We start from the raw sequence: 22,446 nt of genomic DNA on the forward strand, positions 1-22,446 counted from the left end.
TTGATCTTACTTACCAGTGTTCCTACTCTCACTGAGCAAGATGTTTGGTTGCTTTTCATCCAATAAAATTAATGAAGGAGCTGGCTCAGTTGTGGTGTTCAGACATGGTTGAAAATGTTTTTGTGGACGCTGCCAAACAACACCTTATTTGGTTGAAATTCGTTGCCTTGCTGCAGACAGGAAGATGAGAGTAGGCGATTCCTCTTGGATTACATCTCTCCTTAGAGTTGTGAGTACTCGTACGGTCTGTTTGCCTGACTACATGGGCTGCCAGTTTTGGCCTTATAAGTTACCCGAAGGCTTACTGTGAGTTACACTGCTGCCCTTGTGTGGGTGTATAATCACCTTCACTGTACCTTGTATGGCGCTACATTGGCAGTGATAAAGGTTCCTTGCCCGATCCCTTCAGTCCTAGTTGCATTGCTTTCTGGTTTTATATAAGTAACTTACCAAGTAATTATGTAGCTATTAGTTTCATTTATTCGCAGCAGCTTCAATTCAGATTTCGCGGTAGCGACACTGATGTTCTGTGTAGGTGACTAGTCTTGCCCCCCTAACAAGGTAGTTAGGAACGACTTAGCAGAGAATCCTTAGTCTGTTTCTGCGATGTCTGGTGTTAACATCAGGTGTCGGCAGCAGCTTTTCTTTTTTCGCCGGTTATTTAACTGGACTTCGGTGTTCAAACCGAAAGTCAAGTAGCTTTGGCGGAAAACTTTCCGGATGACTTTTTTCCTTGTTTTGTTGTTACTAAATGGAGTCTGGTATGTCAATTTTTTGCTTTTACAGTGAAAATTGCAGTTAATTGTTTAACTACTTTGCCGAGTGGCGTACTATATTGTAAACATTGGTTCGTTGCCAAACCGATATTTACGTTTGCTACTGGACTGAATTTTTCGATGCTACAGTAGTGAAATTACATCTTTGGTTTTACTCACACGTGCGACAAGTAATATGATAATGTAAAGTGTTGCCAAGTAACGTGATAAAGTAAACTTTGCATTCACTATGACGAGTAATGTAATAATGTTAAGTGTTGCAGAGTAATGTGATAAAGTAAACTTTGCATTCTCTTCCATATATATCGAATAGCATAGTAACATTTAAACATTGCGTTCACTACAGGGTTGATAATGATATACTATATCTCCATAGGTCTCAAATAATGTTTGTTAGGAGTTAAGATTTGTCTGTATGATGGTACTCTGTATACCTCAAGAATTAATTAAAATCATCTTGTTACACTTTCCTTTGCAGAGAACTGGAAAAGTGTAAGGGCAGAACGAGCAGGAGAGAATTGTGCTGATTTTGGTTACGCTGGGCTTTCGAAAGAATTGACGTTCTTGACAGCCGAGGATTGGCTCCAAATACCCAGGTACACTCACCAGCTCCCAGTTTCTTAGCTTACAAGCTACTAGCTTGTTTGACGCCCAGTTGCCTGGCGCCATTTACGCCTGGGAGCACCCAGAGAAATCCAAGCAATCAGTGGGATCCGAGCCCCCAGTGGATCCGAGCGCCCAGTGGATCCAAACGTCAGTTGATCCAAACGTCAGTGGGTCCGAGCAGCCACAAGCGGCCCAGGGATCCAAGTGTAGTCTGGCATCTATTCCCCATCCATTTTTCTCTCCTGCTACTAGCCCTCTAATTTTTTTGTATTGCTCCCACGCCTGGCTACCTCGCTTCCTTCCCATGCCATTGCCAGTCTTGTGTCTGGGGTAACAGAAGTTAACCTTGAAATAGTGAAGTGTTGTGCAGTGGAGGAGGTGTCTATTCGTCCCCCGATGCTCCTAGACGGAAAGTCCTTGTCAGACTCCCCTAAACCTGGGAGGAGGCATATTAGAAATCCTGGGGAGGTTGGGGGGTAGTTGTCCCCTCAGTCGAGCCTGTTGCCGGTCCCAGGTATCGACAGACAGCCACTGGAAAGGCGTCTTACTGGATGTGTAGTGGAGGATGTGGCTATCCAGCCCTATCAGATCTCCTAAACCCAGTCCCTGTCAGACTCCCCTAAACCTGGGAGGAGGCATACTGTCGGTCCATGGGGATCCGAAGGGTTCTTTGCCCTCGGGTAGTTGCTCCTCAGCTGATCCTGTTGTCCGCAGGTCTCGATGGATAGCCATTGGAAAGGCATCCACAGGGATGTGCTTTCTTTTTCCTCTAGTGATACGGATCCCAGTGTGAACAGTTACGGATTCCAATATATGTAAGAAGCATCAACAATGTTGATCCAGGATCCTACTGTGGACAGACATGGATCCCAGTGTAGATGGGTTGTTGATGATGTTTTTTGGAGTACCTTGTGGAGTGCCAGTATTGGCGCCAAACGCTCTTTCAATCTGAGTGCTTAGCAGTGTCAGAGCAGACGGAGTCCGAGCACCCAGTTTCCAAAGCGTCCACTAAGATCAAAGCATACAGAGGGATCTGATGGCTCCAAGCATCCAGTGGGGTCTGCTTGATCCAAGTGGCCAGTGAGATCTGATGGATCCAAGCGTCCAGCAGGATCTGATGGATCCAATTGTACAGTGGGATCTATTGGATCCAAGTATAAAGTGGGATCTGATGGATCCAAGTCAAGTGGGATCTGACGGATCCAAGTGTCCAGTGGGATGTGATGGATCCAAGTCAAGTGGGATCTGACGGATCCAAGTGTCCAGTGGGATGTGATGGATCCAAGTGTCCAGTGGGATCCGAGGGATCCAAGTGTCCAGTGGGGTCTGGATCCAAGCGTTCAGTGGGATCTGAGGGATCCAAGCGTCCAGTGGGATCCGAGGGATTTAAGTGTCCAGTGGGATCCGAGGGATCCAGGTGTCCAGTGGGATTCGAGGGATCCAAGCGCCAACCTGCTGTGTCCGGTGCTAGTTCCTCTTTGGTTCAGCACCTGAATTTTAAGAACACGCTGTTGTCCTGTCTTGTGCACCAGTTCCCATTGAGCAGGGACCAAGACTTCAGGGTCAGAGTTGCTGAAGGAAGCTCCCTCTTTGGGCTATTTCCTCGTCATCCAAGCATCTGTCAAGGTTGGAAAATTGGCTTTCATTTAAAAGGAGCAAGATGGTGTCTTTTGTTTTCCCTCAGTCTAGTACCTTGTCGGATCTAGACTTCCCTGTCAAGATTGTTGGAAGTCCTATTTTTCTGGACTGACATCAGGAACACTGGCCAGAGTCCTCCTGTCAACCTAAAGAATCTCTCAGATTTTTTAGTTTTTCCGCCTGCCAAGAATCTGTTTTCAGACTGCCCGAGAGTTTTATCCTCATTCCCCTCTTCGTGCCTGGGACATCAGTAGTGAGCCTACTCTAGCTCTGGCGCCCATGAAACGCTGGCCAGATTGGACAGATCTAAATGCATCCTCGGATTTTACTTCAGTTCCAAGGTTCTGGGCGGAGACTGAATGCCATGAGCCTCTTGGCTCCACTCCACTGAAGATCTACATGTTGACAGTTGCTTTTATATGCTTCCTGTCAACAGCTAAAGCTATCTTCTTTTCACGGTCTTCTTGCAGTTTTGTTCTTGGTTGAACGACCTTTCCTGTAAGGTGCCAATTCCCGTTTTCCTGGACCCTTCCCGAGCTCCGGGTGCCACTTCCTAGTGCCTGTCGCGTTCGTTGAGTGCCCAACACCACTAGAGCGCTCATCAATATATCTCTAGTATTCGGCAGCCATCTCTGTTTGCCTGGCATAAGCTCACAGGGCCCAGGTTCTTACGGATATGGAATTTTCCTTGGCATACAGTTCTGCACGTCTTTGTTATTATACGAGGGTATCGTTGAGTCCACACTAAGTGTTATCAAATTCAGTTTTTGTTGAATCTGCAAGTATTTCGACGTTTTCTCCTGGCTGTCATAAAAGTCTGCAGAGTTAGCAGCAGCTTTGTACGGTTGTCTGTGGTTCTGCACGTCCTTCTACTAGTTTGCCTTTTGGCTGTGAGTGCATGATCACCAATGCGAAGCATGCCCACAGCGGATTGAGGACGAACCAGATAGCCTCTTCCTTTAATCTTCTTGGCTATTGAACGGATTTTGGAGATGCAGGAAGCACCCTTCCTCGTCCTTGCCAGATGTCAGCCTCCTGACAGCACAATTTTTCTCTGGAGCCCTTGTTCTCATAGCCGTCTGAACTTAGTCTTTTGGAAGGGAAGTTCCTTCATCTGTGAACCTTGTCCTGGATTTCTTTTCAACGCTTCAGTTATGGGTTGGGGAGCCTTCTTAAGTAACCGGGGTTTTTTCTGGGTGTGTTCCCCAGAAAGACGGATCCTTCACTTCCTTCTCATAGAGATGGAAGTTTCTTCAGATAAATTCAGTGCTTTTTGACCGTATTGCACTCCTAGACTAGGTAACCATTCAGACTAGACCACACTTTTAATGTTTTATGTAAGCAAGGCTCTAACCCACATCTCCCCACTTCTGTAGGAAGAGACCTGTTTCTGTGGATGGATCAATCAGGTCTTCTAGTCTCTTGGTCGATTCATAGAACTAAGCCCCATCGGACATACTGAGACGTCAGAAGGAGACCGTCGATCCCCAGGCTGCTGGGATCTGTGGAATCTATGGGACAGACCTGTCTTGGACCTGTTTGCTCCTTCAAGGGATCTTCATTTTCCTCTTTTTGTGGTCCATACCATCCTTATAGCATGTGCAACAGACCTCATGCTATAGACAGATCCATCAGACTACCTCTCTTCACGCCCTTCATCACAGTCAAGAAGGAGCGGCACAATCTTCATGCTAACTCCAAGTTATGTTGTCCGCTTATCCCTGAACGTGCTTGGTTGTGGGCGGACTCTACAGGGTCCTTCCCCACTGGGTGTTCTCAGACGGACAACCTCTCTTCAGGAGATCATCCAAGGCAGTCAGATCTTTCCACGACAGACTCCAGACTGTCCGGAGGATTACCATTGAAGATTTTTGTTTTAGACGTATTGCAGAGACCATTGCAAGACATGGAAGTCAGTCTTCTCTCGCCATCTTCTAGACCTGGGGATCGACTTTCCGAAGCTAGCATCTCAGGTCCCACATCTCTGCGAGCTGTACGTGTTCCTTTTACAATTACCCTGTGAAGAGCTATCGAACTATGCATAACTCATGTATAAGCATGGAGACCTAGTTCGTTGGCATCAATATCTTATTCTCCTTTGAAATTCCTGACACGCCCAAGCAAGGAAGAAGTGGTTTGCTCGTTTCTCCTTGGATTTTAGTCAAGGACAGGGACCCATCCAAGACATGGATCCGTTTTTTCTTTTTCCCATAGGAATTTTACAGACATCCATGTCTTCCAGGAGCGCCAGACAGCACCCAACCTCATAGCTGGTCTGGCACCCTGCTCTCTTGCCACTAACAATAGCCTTGCACCATCTTTGGCTATGACACCAACTTTGGTTCTGAGCACCCAGTAGTGCTCACCAGCTCTGAGGAAGACTAAAGTTTTCTATCCAGTTTGAATGTTCAGGTTCGAAGGTCATCCAGAACCTATGGTGTAATGGCAAGAACTACTTTCTTCCTCTGACTAGAATTCTCAGCAACTGCACCTGGTGCCAGCTCATTCTCAGAGAGCCATAGTGCTCACTGGTTGTGTGGAGGAATTTAGAGAGCTCTGCCCAGCTGGATGGTATAGTATTGCCTAAAAGCTGGTAGTCCCAGGCCATCCATAACCCAGGGAGTTAGGACAAGAGCTCGTCTCATTCTCTGATTAGAACATCTTGCCCTTTATCCTAATGGACTTTATCTTCTGAGACACTCTCAGATTTAAGAGAAGCATTTTTCTCCTCCTAGTGAAAGCTAAAGGTGTCAGAACAGCCTCTACCTCATCACCTTTCAAACGCTATATATCCCTTACATCAATTCAACAATCAACCTACTGGTGGTGTGACCATTCTTCGTTTCTCATTTTGAGGGAGTTTAAACAGTGTTGTAAAAATTTGGCAGTACCTTGCGAATTTTAGTTACTGGCATGGTATCACGGAAGGAAGCGTAGGATTTTCTCCTGCTGCCTATTCACCTTGTAGTGAGGTGTCGAAATTTGGGGAGCTGGGCAGGATACAATGTACCCGGAGTACCCGGCACTCTTAGTGGATGGGTTTAGGTCTTACTTCAGTGTAGGTGACAACATAATCTGGTTGTTTTTATTAAGGTACTGTGCCCAGGGCAAGGGCACCTTTAAAGTTTTGCTAGCCATCAGATAATTCCTTGACTGCATAATTCCCACTGATGCTTTGGTAGTGATCAGAGTACTCCTCCGCTACAAAGCTCCGTCTTTAGTAGAGGCAACCCTCGGCTTTACTGTTGTGCCACTACAGGTTAAGTTGAGCACCAACCAGAGGCAGTTTATGCTGCAGGCTCTCTTAACTAACAAGGAACAACAAGCATTGTTTTCAATGCTAGCAACTTTCTATTTCTAATTCATTATATGACTTAATATTTCCCACCTCCTGTCATTGTGGGATTCAGCTATGTAATTACTTGGTAAGTTACTTATATAAAAATGACATTTTTATAATAAAATATAGTTTGTTCATGAGACTTACCTGTCAGATATATATATATAGCTGTATTCTCTGATAGTCCGACAGAATTTCAAAACTTACGACACACGCAGTGGGAGATCAGGTGGTTAGTTCCCATTCCCGCCGCTGGGAGGCGGGTATCAGGAACCATTCCCATTTTCTATTCAGATTTTCTCTGTCGCCAGTACTGTCAACACCTGTTTTCAGTACCTCCGTCTTTGGATTTCGTAAACTTGGTTGTCACTTAAGTATTTGTTTGACTTTTGGTTTTTTGACTTGGACTTGTGGCTAGGCATACGCTATTGTGGACTGTTTTGGATTTTGCTTTGTTTTTTGCTTGGATTAAGATGTCTGAATCTAGTTCTGCTAGTTATAGAGTTTGCTGTGTGCAAGACTGTAAGGTGAGGCTACCGAAAGTTTCGGTAGATCCTCACACTGTATGCTCGAGGTGTAGGGGGCATGTTTGTTTGTTTAATGATCGATGCAAGGTGTGTGAGTCTTTGCCTGATGCTAGTTGGAGGACTTATGATTCCTATGTGAGGAAGTTAGACCATGATAGGATCAGGAGGTCTTCCTCCAGGAGTGTATCAGTGAGTAGGAGTCAGGGTAGTATTTTTTTCACCTGCTAACCCTCCCGTAGACGTAGCTATTCCTAACCCTGTGGTGTTGCCCTCGGGCCCCGAGGTTGTGTCTGCAGAAGGAGATGCCCTGTCTGTTATTATGTCTTCCATTCGTAACCTGGAAGCTAAAATGCTCGCTCTTCAAAGTGCTGTGAAGTGCAGTGATAGTGTTTGTGCCCCTAGTGTTGTGGAGGGGGCATCAGATCGGCCGTATAATGCCTCTAGGCCTGGACCTCTGCCGGACTCCCAGTACTCAGGGAGTGGGCAAGTCGAAAGCCGCAAGAGAGTTACGCGGACCCCCCACCGATCTGGCGTCCCTTCGGCAGGTCCTGTTGACGCTTCCTAGGCTGCCAAGAATCGTGCACGGGCACGAATCCTTAAGGATTGCTTTTCGTCTCCCGAATCTTCCTCCCCGCATCAGGGGTGGAGCTCTCGGAAGGTCTCTCGACCTTTGAAGAGAAGCTTCAGAGAAGGGGACGCTTCACGTCCCTTTTCTCGTGGCGCTCTTCGCTCTTCTCCGGAGAGTTTTGACGCCCTCCCGCCGCAGAAGAGGACCAGGACGTCATTGGACGATGACGCTTTTGAGCGCTCCGGTCGCTCCAGGGAGAGAGGTGTTGCTTCCCCTGTGAGAAGGAAGAAGGCGTCCCCTCGCCCCTCGTCTTCTCACAGAATCAGCCCTTCTCCTGAGAAGGAGACTTCTCCTACTCGGAAGCTTCTGCTAGACATGCAGCGGCAATTGGCTTCGTTAGTGGCCCAGAAGGAGACAGATCTGTGTCGTCGTCGGAAGGATTCCTGACTGCCGATCAAGAGGTCCAAACCGTCCCCTTCTCCTTCTCCGCGTTCGTCTTCTTCTCATGCTTCGCCACCCTCTAGAAGTCCTTTGGCTCAGCGCTTTACTGGTCTCAGCAGGGATCCCCAATTCCCTCTTGCTGACGCTTTCCATGCTGCTAGGCTTGACGCCCCTCGTTCTGGCGCTCTGCTTTTTTCTCGCCATGACGCTTCTCATGCTGCTAAGCATGACGCTCCTCATGCTGCTCGGCAAGACGCTCCCCTTGCTGCTCGACCTCATCAGGATGCTCGTCAAGACGCTTCTTGCCGAGATTTTCACAACCCCTCTCGGACTTCTTCCAAGCAGAAGTCCCTTTTGCGAGTTGGACTGCAAGGGCTTAGACCTCCCGGAGTTTCTCCAATCTCTTCGGTTGCTCCAGTTGAAGAAGGAGAGCTGTCAAGTGCATCGGAACCTGCAGTTGAGGAACAGTCCTCGACTTCATCAGCTTCTTCCGATTACCAGGTCTTGACACGTTTGCTGAAGGACTTGTTTGGGGACAAGTTTCAACCCTCTGCTCCTCGCCCTCCTCCTTCGCAGTTAACCTCATCAAAGTCACAGAAGACTTCAGGTTTTGTGAAGATGGCCACGTCTCTCTGAAGAGGGCCTTTAAGAAAGTTCAGGAGTGGATGGACTCCAGGAAGGCCCAGTACAAGACTTCTTTCGCCCTGCCTCCATCAAGATTGAGTGGGAAAGCGGGGATTTGGTACGAGACGGGAGAGGGTGTTGGTTGGAGAGTTCCTTCCTCTTCCCAAGGGGACTTCGCCAGCCTTGTGGACGCTCCTAGGAGGTCTCTCCTTTCGTCAGCGAAGGTTTCCTGGACGTTGTCTGAAACTGATCACCATCTGAAAGGTCTCTTCAGAACAATGGAAGTTTTCAACTTTCTGGACTGGTGCCTGGGAGTCCTGGACTTGCAGGCTCGAAGCTCTGACTCCATTAGTCTGGGAGACTTATTCAGCGTCCTAGCTTGCATGGACAAGGCTGTCAGGGATGGCTCCGAAGAGCTGGCTGCCCACTTCTGTACGGGGCTTTTAAAGAAGAGAGCCTTATACTGCAACTTCACTGCGAAGTCGGTCACTCCTTCACAGAGGGCAGAGTTGCTGTTCGCCCCGATGTCTAGCCATCTTTTTCCCCAGTCCTTAGTCAAGGATACTGCCGCCACTTTGCAAGAGAAGGCTACTCAAGACCTCCTGGCCCAGTCTTCTAGACGTCCAGCAGTCCCTTCGACTTCTTCCCTTGGGCAGGCTTCCAAGATACAGAAGCCCTTTTCAGACAGGAGCTTCTTCCGAGATCGTCCTCTCGAGGAAGAGGTCTCTCAGAGAGGTAGAGCCCCTTCCAAACCTAGGGGCAAGAAGTGACTCTGTGGACCTCCAGACACCTGTTGGAGCCAGGCTTCTTTCCTTTGCAAGAGCCTGAGAGAGAGAGGGACGGACAACTGGTCCCTCGAAGTCATCGAAAAGGGATACAAGATCCCATTCCTCGTCTTACCTCCGTTGTGCATGAAGCCCAAGGATCGGTCGCCCTCCTATCAGCAGGAGAAGCAGCAGATTCTTTTCGACCTGCTCAAGCAGATGCTCGAGAAGAGAGCTGTGGAACAGGTCTCAGATTTACAACCCCCGGGCTTCTACAACAGGTTGTTCCTGGTCCCGAAGCAGTCAGAGGATGGAGACCAGTCCTGGACGTCAGCAGGTTGAACCATTTCGTTCTGAAAGAGAAGTTCAAAATGGAGACGTCCCAGTCGGTTATAGGAGCCTTAAGACCAGACGACTGGATGGTTTCTCTGGATCTCCAGGACGCCTACTTTCACGTCCCTATACATCCTCTATCAAGGAAGTACCTGAGGTTTGTCCTGCGGGGACAGGTATATCATTTCAGGGCTCTCTGCTTCGGGCTAAGCACAGCCCCTATGGTCTTCACGGTGTTAATGAGGAATGTGGCGAGATGGCTTCACCTTGCAGGGATAAGAGTCTCGCTTTATTTGGACGATTGGCTCATTCGAGCCTCGTCGATGTCGAGGTGTCTGGAGGACCTTCACACAACGTTGGATTTGACGAAGTCCCTAGGACTTCTGGTGAATTTCGAAAAGTCCCATCTGACCCCGACTCAGTCCATCGTTTATCTGGGGATTCAGATGGATTCAGTGGCTTTTCGAGCTTTTCCGTCACAAGAAAGGCAGCAACAGTGCTTAGACAAAGTTTCAGCCTTCCTGCGGAAAGAAACATGCTCGGTGAGGGAATGGATGAGTCTGCTGGGGACCATTTCATCACTGGAGAAGTTTGTTTCCCTGGGGAGACTACATCTCAGACCACTTCAATTCTTCCTTGCAGAGAACTGGCAGGACAAGGAGGATCTGGAAGTTTCTCTGAAGATCTCGCCAAAGGTGAAGGATCACCTAAGGTGGTGGCTCGATCCCTCAAAGTTGGCAGAAGGCGTTTCTCTCAACCTTCAGAACCCCGACCTAGTGTTGTTTTCCGACGCATCCACATCGGGATGGGGAGCAACACTAGGGGGGGAAGAAGTGTCAGGCACCTGGAGAGGGGAACAAGTGTCCTGGCACATAAATCTCAAAGAATTGGGGGCGATTCAGATGGCCCTACTTTTCTTCGAGGGACGAGTCACAAACCGAGTAGTCCAGATCAACTCGGACAACACCACGGCCCTGGCTTACCTAAAGAAACAGGGAGGAACTCACTCTCGGTCCCTGTTCGCTTTAGCAAAGGACATCCTGCTGTGGGCACAGGCCCGGAATATTACGATCCTCACGAGGTTCGTTGCAGGTGTGGAGAACGTCCGTGCGGATCTTCTAAGTCGGCAACAATAACTGCTGCCGACCGAGTGGACCCTGCACCAAGAGGTTTGTCAGGGACTGTGGAGGCTATGGGGACGTCCCTTGGTGGATCTCTTCGCGACTTCCAAGACGAAGAGGCTTCCTCTTTACTGCTCCCCTGTACTCGATCCAGGAGCGATCTCAGTAGATGCTCTTCTCTGGGATTGGACGGGGATGGACGTTTATGCCTTTCCCCCATTCAAAATCCTCGGAGAAGTCATCAGGAAGTTTGCGTCGTCGGAAGGGGCAAGGATGACGTTGATCGCCCCGTTTTGGCCTTCGAGGGAGTGGTTCACAGAGGTCTTGTCCTTCCTAGTGGACTTCCCGAGAACACTGCCCATGAGAGTCGATCTACTCAGACAGCCCCACTTCGAGAGGTACCACAAAAACCTCCCTGCTCTGAGTCTGACTGCATTCAGACTATCGAGAAGCTGGCCAGAGTGAGAGGTTTTTCCAAGATCAGTGGCGAGAGCTATTACCAGAGCCAGAAGATTCTCTTCCAGTAATTTGTACCAATCGAAGTGGATCGTGTTCAGGAGATGGTGTAGGAAGAAGGGCATTTCCTCTACCACTACCTCTGTGAGTCAGATAGCCGACTTCCTCTTGTTTCTGAGGAGTGAAGTCAAACTAGCGGTCCCGACTATAAAGGGATATAGGAGTATGCTATCAGCCGTTTTTAGGCATAGAAACCTGGACCTGACTAACAACAAAGACCTTCACAATCTATTAAAGTCATTCGAAACCACGAAGGTGCCTCAGCAAAGGACTCCTTCTTGGAACTTAGATGTGGTGTTACGGTTCCTGATGTCCAGTCCTTTCGAGCCTCTTCATTCTGCGACATTGAGGAACATTACCAGAAAGGCTATTTTCCTAACCGCTCTAGCGACTGCAAAGAGGGTTAGCGAACTTCAAGCCTTCAGTAAGCATATAGGCTTTAAAGGGCATAACGCAGTTTGTACTTTAAGTCCTACTTTTTTAGCAAAAAACAAGAACCCGTCTAACCCTTGGCCCAAGAGCTTCGAAATTAAGGGTATGGCTGAGATTCTGGGTCAAGAGCCAGAGAGAGTCCTGTGCCCTGTCAGGGCTCTCAAGGTCTACTTGGACAAAACGAAGGAAAGTCGAGGCCCCTCGGACAATCTATGGTGTTCAGTGAAGAGACCGGACTTACCTATGTCGAAGAATGCACTGGCGTTCTTCCTGAGGAACACGATTAGAGAAGCCCATTTATGCTGTCAAGACTCTGATTTTAAACTTCTGAAAGTCAGTGCTCATGGGGTGAGGGCGGTTGCAACTTCAGTGGCTTTTCAGAAGAATATGACACTCAGTAACATTCTGGGTGTCACATTTTGGCGTAGCAACTCTGTGTTCGCTTCACACTGCCTGAGAGATGTGAAGACGACATACGAGAACTGCTGCTCGCTAGGACCATACGTTTCCGCAGATACAATCCTGGGGGCAGGGAGGGACACACATCCTATCCTATAGAAAATGGTTAGGAAGTGTTTTTTATGGTTGTTGGGTCGACCGCCAGAGGTGGACTTCCCACTCTTTAGCTTTAGTTTGCTATCCTAACTTAGTTAGGCTTGGTCAGGTGGTTGTTTTTACTTCGTTTGCCCTCATTAAATGGTCAATATGGTCTAGTCACATCGTGGTCACGCCCCCGTTGACAGATCATCTAGAACTCACCAGCTATACAGGTCACTACCTTGCTGGAGGCTAGTAAAGCAGAAGCGGACTTGGGTGACAGTAATCACGAAGTCAGCTATGCTAACAGGTAAGGAACCAAGGTGTCAATCACCTACATGTATTGTGTTTCCTAAATCCTATTCTGTCTATACCCACCTCCAATGGTGGTATTCAGCTATATATATATCTGACAGGTAAGTCTCATGAACAAAATGATATTTTAATGATAAAATAAAATTTGTTCATACTTACCTGGCAGATATATATATTCATAGTGCCCGCCCACCTCCCCTCAGGAGACAGTGGCACTAGAAAATCTGAATAGAAAATGGGAATGGTTCCTGATACCCGCCTCCCCGCGGCGGGAATGGGTACTAACCACCTGATCTCCCACTGCGTGTGTCGTAAGTTTTGAAATTCTGTCGGACTATCAGAGAATACAGCTATATATATATCTGCCAGGTAAGTATGAACAAACTTTATTTTATCATTAAAATATCATTTTTATATATACTTAGCATTTATATATACTTACCAAGTAATTATAGATGGACATAAGCATAAACAGACTGAGGATTCTCTGCTAAGTCATTCCTAACTATCTTGTTAGGGAGTGAGACTAGTCACCTACACAGAACTTCGGTGTCACTACCACGAAATTTGAAATTAAGCTGCTGCGTATAAATGTAACTAATAGCTATGCAGTTACTTGGTAAGTATATGTAAAACTTTATTTTATTATAAAAATATCATTTTTTAATTTTCATCTATTCTCAGTTTTTTCCTGCAAAGCCATCCAACATTTTCAGCTTTACAATGCTCCAACTTTTAGTTGTCATTTAACAATAACTCTATAAGGCAGGCTCTGTGAGGGTTGCTAGTTGTATCTGTGGTCTCATAAAATGATGTTACTATAAATAAATACTTTAAATGCAATTTGCTGTAATAAGGCAGAGGAGCTTGTATAAGAACATTTTGGGCTTCATGTCGGAGGAAATGCATCTAATTGACACTTTAGTGTCTTTGCCATAGGTAAATGACAGTAGCTCTTCTAGATTGTACCTACTTGAGGGTATACCTAAATGCATTTATTTTTTACAAAATTTTCTTGTTATTTCAAAAAGTGAGACAGCCTGCTAGAATGTGAGACAAAGTTTGCGTGTGGATTGTCCTTTACTTGTCCTCTGCGTGCTGGTCTTATATTTTTCTTATCCATCATCACTATCCTCCCCTGGCTGCTGTTGCAGTCTTGGAAGACCTACTGTATCTTACGAGGTTTCCCAGCTCATCAGACTTTTAAATTTTGTAATTGCTTGATAATAGAAATAATTTAAAACATAGAGGAGTGAGGATTGAAATGATGTAAATGAAGAAAAGCATATAGTGATTAGGAAGGAAGCAATAGAATAAGTACAGTCAGGAAAGTTGTCATGTGGATGATGTGGAAATGTGTATGGGTGAACGTGGTATTGTGCACCCAGTGGAATAGATGGCGTCACAAGAGAGGCTCAGGATTGCAAAATATATGTGGAGTAAAAGAAATTTGTTGCCCAAATAGTATGAGACAAATGGGGAAGAGAGAGAAATGAAGAACTATGTTGTGGTAGAAGGCAGATCTCATGCTGCCATATGGATACGTTGGACCCTGAAACAGATATTGACAGTGCATGAGTAATTTTGATTTAGATCATCGCTGGAAGTGAACCATATTACCATCTTTCATTTTCATCATGGAACTTCCATTAGCACCATTAATGCCAGAGCCCCAAGAACTAGTACTGGCAACTTACATTTAGGCATCAGTATCCACATGCTGTTAAGGTATTGCGTTGTTGGCATTCCTTGTATGCAAAATGAGTGAGGTGGTCTTTATGGTGTTATTGGTGCTTAAGCTTGTAAGTTCAAAAGATGTAATAATATTACTTGTAAAGTGCTGTCCACTATTGCCTTGGTTTGAGTGGTATTGTTGTTCATGTGTGTTTAAATTTGGAAACTTGCTTTGCCAAGTGACTGCCAATTAGGCTTGTTTCAAATGAGTATTTGCTCAGTTTGAATGATAGTAAATACATGGTAATAGTGATAATGATAATTTTTTAAAGTTTTTGTTTCACTATCATACAGTACCTTTGCTACAAGTATTTCTGTGAATGAAGCATTTATGATCTTCTGTTATCCATATTTACACTCATGGCTCCAATTTTTAGACTCCATTTACCCTTATAACATTGCTGTTATATAGTCTATTCTGTTACAAACATTTTCATAACCTTTCATTAGTCTCTGTAGTTTTCTTTTCACTAATACTAGTCCATACTGTATCATTAGCAACATCTGCAATTCCACACTTATTCACAACCCTTTTTATTCATACCTTACAACTTTGTACCTACGTATCCTGGTATTTCTGTGACTTGCTTTTATCACTACATCCTTCAAGGTATTAAACAGCCAGAGACAAAACACCCCTGTTCCAGACACACTTTTACACCAAACCAGTCAGTCTTTCAGCAGCATACTCAACTTAAGGCTTCTTTTTTGTTATAAAAATGTTAATTTGTCTTAATAAATTACCTTTTACCCATACATCCTCAGTATCCTCCACATTATATTATCACTTTCATATGCATTTTGTAGGACCTTGTGTGGGTCATACAGTTTTTCCTTTCCTTTCAAACATCTCCAAATCAAGTATTAATCCTCATACTTTCTCCTTGTTCATAGCTTACAACATTCTTCCCCATTTAATCTTTATGATACATGTGTGTAAGGTAGAAGGAGTGGTGCAGCATTTGTGCATAGTTTTTTGCACTGCTTCACCATCCACCGTCTCACTTGTAGGTTATTTAGTCTGCCCTCTGAAAAAGTGTTTTATGATTAGGCTGTTGGATACCTTCTCATCATCAAAAAATCCTACACTGTCTAACATACTATACACTGCCAAGTGAGCAAGATTTTGCAACTGGTATTGTAGAAAGGAAATCTTTTGCTTTCTGTAATTTTGTTGGTGGTTTTTCATTGTCCTCTGTGAAAAGTATGCCTGTGTTAGGAATTAAATGGCAACTCTCTCCTTTTACACATAAACTGGATCTTGTGGCTTCCTCAGAATTGATATTTCTATTTTATAATCCTATCAGGAAGGTGATATCATCATAAGCTTCTGAATTTCCCTTTGGTCACACAGGTTCCCTTATGAATACCTTGAGAAGCCTTGCCATCCAATTATAAAAGTGACTCTTCGTATAATGTATGCGTCTGCCAAATATATTGTCAAAATGTACCACTGATAGGCAATAAGTGGGTCTTTTCCTCCCTATTACAAGTGAAAATTGTAATAGCCATTAGTTGAGTTTTCACTCAGCTCATGGCTTGCCTAGATGAAGCCTTGGAATCCTTTGCTTATTTCCTTTTAGTAGTGGCACGAATCATGTAGGCAGGCCATCAGTTGAGTCTTCACTTCCATAGATGGAGTTTAGCATCATTCCGAAACTTTCCTGAGAACAAGAAATTTGTGCACTGTCAAAAGTTAACTATTTTGATAAAAATATATTATGATTTATAAGACTGATTGTTGGGTATGCAGTTTCTGGTCACTTCCTTGACAGCTAGGAAGAATGACTGAATCTTTTCACACCAAAATCACTTATTTGACAGCTAGGAAGAATGACTGAATCTTTTCACACCAAAGGCACTTATTTGACAGCTAGGAAGAATGACTGAATCTTTTCCCACCAAAGGCATTTATTTGACAGCTAGGAAGAATGACTGGGTCCTTTCAAACCAAAGGCATTTATTTGATAGCTAGGAAGAATGACTGAATCTTTTCAAACCAAAGGCATTTATTTGACAGCTAGGAAGAATGGCTGAATCTTTTCACACCAAAGGCATTTATTTGACAGCAAGGAAAAGTGACTGAATCTTTTCCCACCAAAAGCACTTATTTGACAGCTAGGAAGAATGACTGAATCCTTTCAAACCAAAGGCACTTATTTGACAGCTAGGAAGAATGACTGAATCTTTTCCCACCAAAAGCACTTATTTGACAGCTAGGAAGAATGACTGAATCCTTTCAAACCAAAGGCACTTATTTGACAGCTAGGAAGAATGACTGAATCTTTCACACCAAAGGCACTTATTTGACAGCTAGGAAGAATGTCTGAACCTTTTCCCACCAGAGGCACGTATTTGACAGCTAGGAAGAATGACTGAATCTTTTCCCACCAAAGGTACTTATTTGACAGCTAGGAAGAATGACTAAATCCTTTCAAACCAAAGGCATTTATTTGACAGCTAGGAAGAATAACTGAGTCTTTTCAAACCAAAGGCATTTATTTGATAGCTAGGAAGAATGACTGAATCTTTTCACACCAAAGGCTCTTATTTGACAGCTAGGAAGAATTACTGAATCTTTTCAAGCCACAGGCACTTGTTTGACAGCTAGGAAGAATAACTGAATCTTTTCAAACCAAAGACATTTATTTGACAGCTAGGAAGATTGAACCTTTTCACACCAAAGGCATTTATTAAACAGCTAAGAAAAATGAATCTTTTCAAAGTTAAAGCATTTTTTATTGCTAGGAATAATAACTGAATCTTTTAAAATTTAGGACATTTATTTGACAACTAGGAAGAATTAATAAATCTTTTCAAAGTTAAGGCATTTTTTAATGCTAGGAAAAATGAACGAATCTGTTCAGATTTAAGTTATTTATTTGACAGCTAGAACTGACGACTGACGTTGGTGACTGGAACATTATTTTCCTTGCAGATTTATTTTTAACCCATAGGTAGTGAGTGACAGCTTAACCTTTCCTACTTAAAATTTCGTCTGCACAAGGTCTTTATAAATTGAATATATAAGCTACTCATTCATTCTCACTTTCTACAGTTTTGTACAAAGGAAAATTATGCTTGCTCCATGGACAAGTGAGTAAGGAGGCACAGGTATTAAATATATATTAAAGCTATGAGGAGCATTTTTCTTTATTATTATTTCAGCGTTCCACGAGTGAAATAAGCTGCCTGCTGCTGGCATTAAACGACATTTCCCTTTCAATATGTATTCTACATGGTTCACAGAACTGAAAACTATAAATGGTAAACTATGCCAATTAGCGATGAATTAACGTGACCATTTATAGTTTTCGCTTCATTGAACAATGTGGAATATGTATAGGAAGCAAAATTTGATTCAAAGCCACCAACAGACAGCTTATTTTACAAAAAGAGTTTAACCTGTGGAATGCTGACTTATGTAATAAGAAAGAGTATTCTTGTGCTAGCATTATTCCACAGCCCCCCATATTTGCTGGTTTTCCATGAAGCAAGCAAAAGTTTCTTCTCTAAAAAAAGTGGAAACTGAGAATTAATGCTTACCTCATATATTAAATGTATGAAGACACTGTGCAGATGATATTTTAAAGTCTGGACAGTTTTACCTGGTGCGCATAACATATGGGTTAAAACAGAATTTTTAAGTAAGTAATGTCTTCATCAGATATTCTTCCTGCATGCTAAACCCATGACTGCCTTAAGTTTGGGAAGATTGTCTTTTCTCATGAAAGTTGCTCTCAGATATCTTAGTCATTGTGACAGCATATTGCGTATCCAAACATTAGCCTCATAAATTTTAAGGACTCTTATTAATTCACGCCAGGAATTCAGGGACCCTCAGACTTGCAAGTGCAAAACCACTCACATGACAATGTCAGCTTTATTAAAGTTGATGTTACGAATTGTTGTAAGATTGACAACATAATGTACAATGATCTTCACATAATTAATGCCAACTTTCTCTGTATGCATGTCTGTTACAAATATTAGTGTTCTAGTTAAACTTCTTAACAATAAAAATAATAATAAAAATAATAATAGAAATAATAATAATAATAATAATGATGATAAAGTTTCAACTTTGGAAGCACTTCACTTTATTATTCCTACTTTCTCAACATTCATGCCAATTACCAATATCAACTTTCAGCTTCAGAAATATGACACATTTCTCCAGCATGTTAGGTAGCTGAGAAAACCTACTACTCACTCACTCGCAGCCAGTCTCCAGGCTGCTGCTTTTTATCAGTGACCTCTATACATGTACACAGAAATGAGGTAGACAAGTGATGGAAATTAAAAGATCTGGTGGAGCACAAAATTTAATGTATCCATAGCCTTCTAGAATATTTTACTAAATTTTTATTCTGTACAGGTTCAATTTCTTTGAGTTTTTTTTTTTTTTTTTTTTTTTTTAGGTAAATGTGACTGTACTATGCGTATTTATGTCTAGTTCAGGAGCATTATTAAAATGATGATTATGGGGTTTGTTTATTACTTGAGGGAGATTTCCAAACTTGTAAGAAAGCTTTGAAAAGCATTTGTAAGATTAAACTTTGATTGTTTCAACACAAACCCATTATATAATTGCAGTTAGCCCAATTTCGTGGTCAGCAAAATCCTTGAAATATCCATGAAATGTCATTACTAAAAGTGATAGATAGCCAGTAAACTTTTGCCTCGGTCCTCAGTTGTCAGTGTGGCTGTTCACAGCTCCCCAAAATCCTTAGACTTTTCCAGTTGTTTCCAGGATTGACTACTTCAGTATTCACTCAGGCACATCCTCTTTTCAATTAACGTATCCATTCACCTCCTTATTTCACTGATAAAAGATTTTTGGGTAACATCCAGTGTCCCGATAGAATTCATCCACATAATGGTAGAGCTGTCTGAGGTTGTGTTAGTCACCTTCACCCTTTTTGGTTTACTGCTTGTTTGGAATTTGTCCTCACAAATACTGCTTCATGTCACCTTGTTTGCTATAGGTTTTATGGCTTTTCTCAACTGAGGAAGATTTTCCAACATTTTTGTCTTTAACCGGGTGTCAGGGATTTCAGTGACCACAAAATTGTAGTCATATTAGTAATGGTTGTGTATGAAAATATGAATTTAGTGTATGAAAATATGAATTTACTGTAAAAAAAATACTGTATATGTTTTCAGCTATTCTAGTTAAGTTACTGTATTTTAGACATATTTTGCATTGTCTGGTAAGTGTTATTAATTGCCAATTTATGTTTTATAAATTGCTAGTGTGTCTTCATTGTCCTTATATTGCATGGTGTAGCAGCCAAAAACTTAAATGTTCATTCCCCATTATTCCCCATTGTCTGGTTAGCCTATTGTATACTGTTAGTACTCAGCACCCATATGATTGGTAGTTGAAGAGGAAGCTCGTTGCATTGCTTTTGTTAGGCTAAAAAATAATGTAAAGCAGAATAAGGAAAAATGTATGATGAATGAATTTTTGGGCAGCAAGGGGTAACAACTTCAGATAGAAATACCTGAACATTCTGTTAAGGTATCTATTGAACTTTGTATGGGCCAAGGCCTTGGAAGAAACTAAGTTTACCATTTTTTTTTTCGCATTTTTTAATCTTGACTTTTGACTTGTAGATTAGAATTTAAAAGTTTGTGCCTTAGGTTTCATTTTGAGATGAGTGTTGAAACTAGAATTTTACTGAAGCAAGTGGAATTTTATGGTATAGTCTTATTTTAAAAGTTAATTTCCTTTCAAGGTAGGTTTTGAAGTGAAGTATGGATGGTAGCAAGTTTTGTAAATGGTGTATTACCTTACTGGAAGTTATCTTAATTTGTTTTTTGGTAAGCATGTCAAAATCAGTTTATTTCGTATAAGCATTGCCTTACTTTATTATAATTTTGTAAGGAATGGGGTATAGTATTTGGTTGTTTTTCTTGGTGTATGTTAATTTTCACAATGAATTGTTGTCTTTTACCTGTATTGGTCTAAATTCAGACAGCAGTATTGCTTTCCTTTCTGTTAAACTTACCAGCTGCATTGGTATACTACTGATCACTGTTGTTGCATAATTCATCCTTTGGAAAGTCCTGTATTCTTAGACTACATGCAAAATATCTAATTATAATTTGCTTAATTATTTTTTCGTTTTATATTGTCGTGAGAGAAATGCAACATAAGGATATTTTAACCAATTAAATGCTAAGTAAAACCCTAGACTTAAGTGATTTACTTTGCGTGCCATGATCACTGTTGGAAGAGTCCTGAGTTGCAGTAGCAACTTTCCTGTTGGTATTTACGTATGTATTAATTGTACTTCCAAGAAATGATTAATTTTCTCTCTGCAGATGTAGTATAAGTGTTTGCTTCTAATGAAGTGCATATGAAGGCAAGGCTGAGTGAAGGAGAACATTTTTTTTGTAGTTATTAAATGTAAGCATAGACCCTTTTCACCATTTTCATAAATGGCCTCTGGACTTTCACCTGGTGTGTAGGTATATTGTTAATGAGTGCTAGTATGTGGCACGAAATTATTTTTGTTCTTGAGTATTATATAAGTTACTTTTAGTATATTGTGACATGAGTACACCACACTCCAGGTTTAGTATGTGTGTACTAACTCCAGCCAAACTCCTTCAACCCCCTGTCAACCACATGCACATATGTTAATTTGGTCATTTCCCTTTTCTAGTTTTTTTTAATTCTTTAGATTTTTTAATGCTTTGGTATAATATGAATTGCTATTTCATATTTCATTCTACATAGTTCCTTCTTTGAGCTGTTGTTGGTAGGGGTATATTAGTGTTGTGGGGTCTGGCTGGACTTGCCCCTTGACCTAGATCAGAGTCAGCAGGCCAGGCAGCAGAGTAAGTGTATGAGTGTGGAGGAAGCAGAGGGGGCAGCAAGGCGCAGATCTTATTCTCACCAATGCGGCTCAGGGGTGCATGAGTACACTCCCATATGTGCTACTCTTATTGACCGACACAATTTCTTCCGCCATTCAGTCGGTCAGATCGAGCGTGTCTTCGTGTCAGCCGGTCACCAAAAGGTCTGGGACCACTTCACCAAAGCCCAGAGGCGCAACATTGAGATGTGGAAGAAACAGGCTGAGGTATGCTATGCCCCATGTCCACCCACTCACAAGCAAAATTATTATGTTTATTATATTTTTTTATAGTTCTTATGATTGTTCTTGATGTATTCTAAAATCTATTTTATGGGGTATTATTGATCTGAAGTTACCCAAGATATTAACTGATGAGTTGGTATTTCCATAGATGTTTACCACAAGGATGTGTTTTTATGCCAAGTGGGGAGTTTTGTCAAAATGCTACTGTGAGTGGTGTGGTCCCTTTTGTATCATGTTCAACAAAGCCAGAATTTTTGAACTGTTACAAAATGTTTGGGGTTTCTTCTCTTTTATTAGCAGAATCAACACTTGTTAGCAAAGCTTCTGAAGATGTCTCATGCAATAAGTGCTAATTTTTCAATTCTGCATTTCGTATTGCCTTGTAATATTGCGTTTCCATTAGCTCACTGGTTTTCTATATAAAAAAGAAAATGTTGACATTTCATTTGTAATGATTATTGATGTTATAGATAGAAGCTTTGCATAAAAGTGAGCAAAACTATGTTTCACCTTATGGATTGACTTTGTGTGTTTATGCTCTTTTTGTTCATGTTTTAAATGTTCATCCATCATGGTAAAACATGACTTTGCAAATGCAATCTAGATATCATTATATATATTATGAAAAACAGGTAATCTTGCATGTAAATATTTAGAGAAGTCATTAATTCAGCCCTGTCAAGTGCTTAGGTCTAGATTGGTCATGTGATGATCTATTTTTGGCTGGGCAGTTCGCGAGTGCATGTCGCAGAAAGGCAATGCATGCCTCAAGTTCGGTTTAGACTTTATGGAAAAAGTCATTTGGTAAGAAATCAAAATTGGTTAAGACGAGCGCATGGTTGCTTTAGCAACTGTGGGAGTGTAAAAGGGCTCAATCAATATAAAAAGTTCTAGAGATTTGCATAAGAACTTCTTGCTAATGTTTATGAATGCTTTGTTGCTATCATATTATCAATGAAAGAATCTCTATCCATGGTTTTGCCCTCTTTTCATTTGTTTGTATTGTAGTTGACTTAAAACATTTTAATTCTAACCATTATTAACACTTGCCATAGAAGGTGA

The 22,446-nt window shown here is 42.5% G+C and overlaps 1 protein-coding gene across 1 annotated transcript in view; it reads left to right on the plus strand.

The window, feature by feature from the left end:
* The window catches only part of LOC136831270 (ecto-NOX disulfide-thiol exchanger 2), a 149,633-nt gene that overhangs the window by 79,714 nt on the left and 47,473 nt on the right, over nucleotides 1-22,446 (plus strand). The window contains exon 12 of the mRNA XM_067091370.1: nucleotides 21,260-21,366. Coding sequence (XP_066947471.1) covers nucleotides 21,260-21,366 — 107 coding nt within the window. The remainder of the gene's footprint in view (nucleotides 1-21,259; nucleotides 21,367-22,446) is intronic.

The sequence above is a fragment of the Macrobrachium rosenbergii genome, chromosome 48 (genome assembly GCF_040412425.1).
Source record: "Macrobrachium rosenbergii isolate ZJJX-2024 chromosome 48, ASM4041242v1, whole genome shotgun sequence".
Classification (NCBI taxonomy): domain Eukaryota; kingdom Metazoa; phylum Arthropoda; class Malacostraca; order Decapoda; family Palaemonidae; genus Macrobrachium; species Macrobrachium rosenbergii.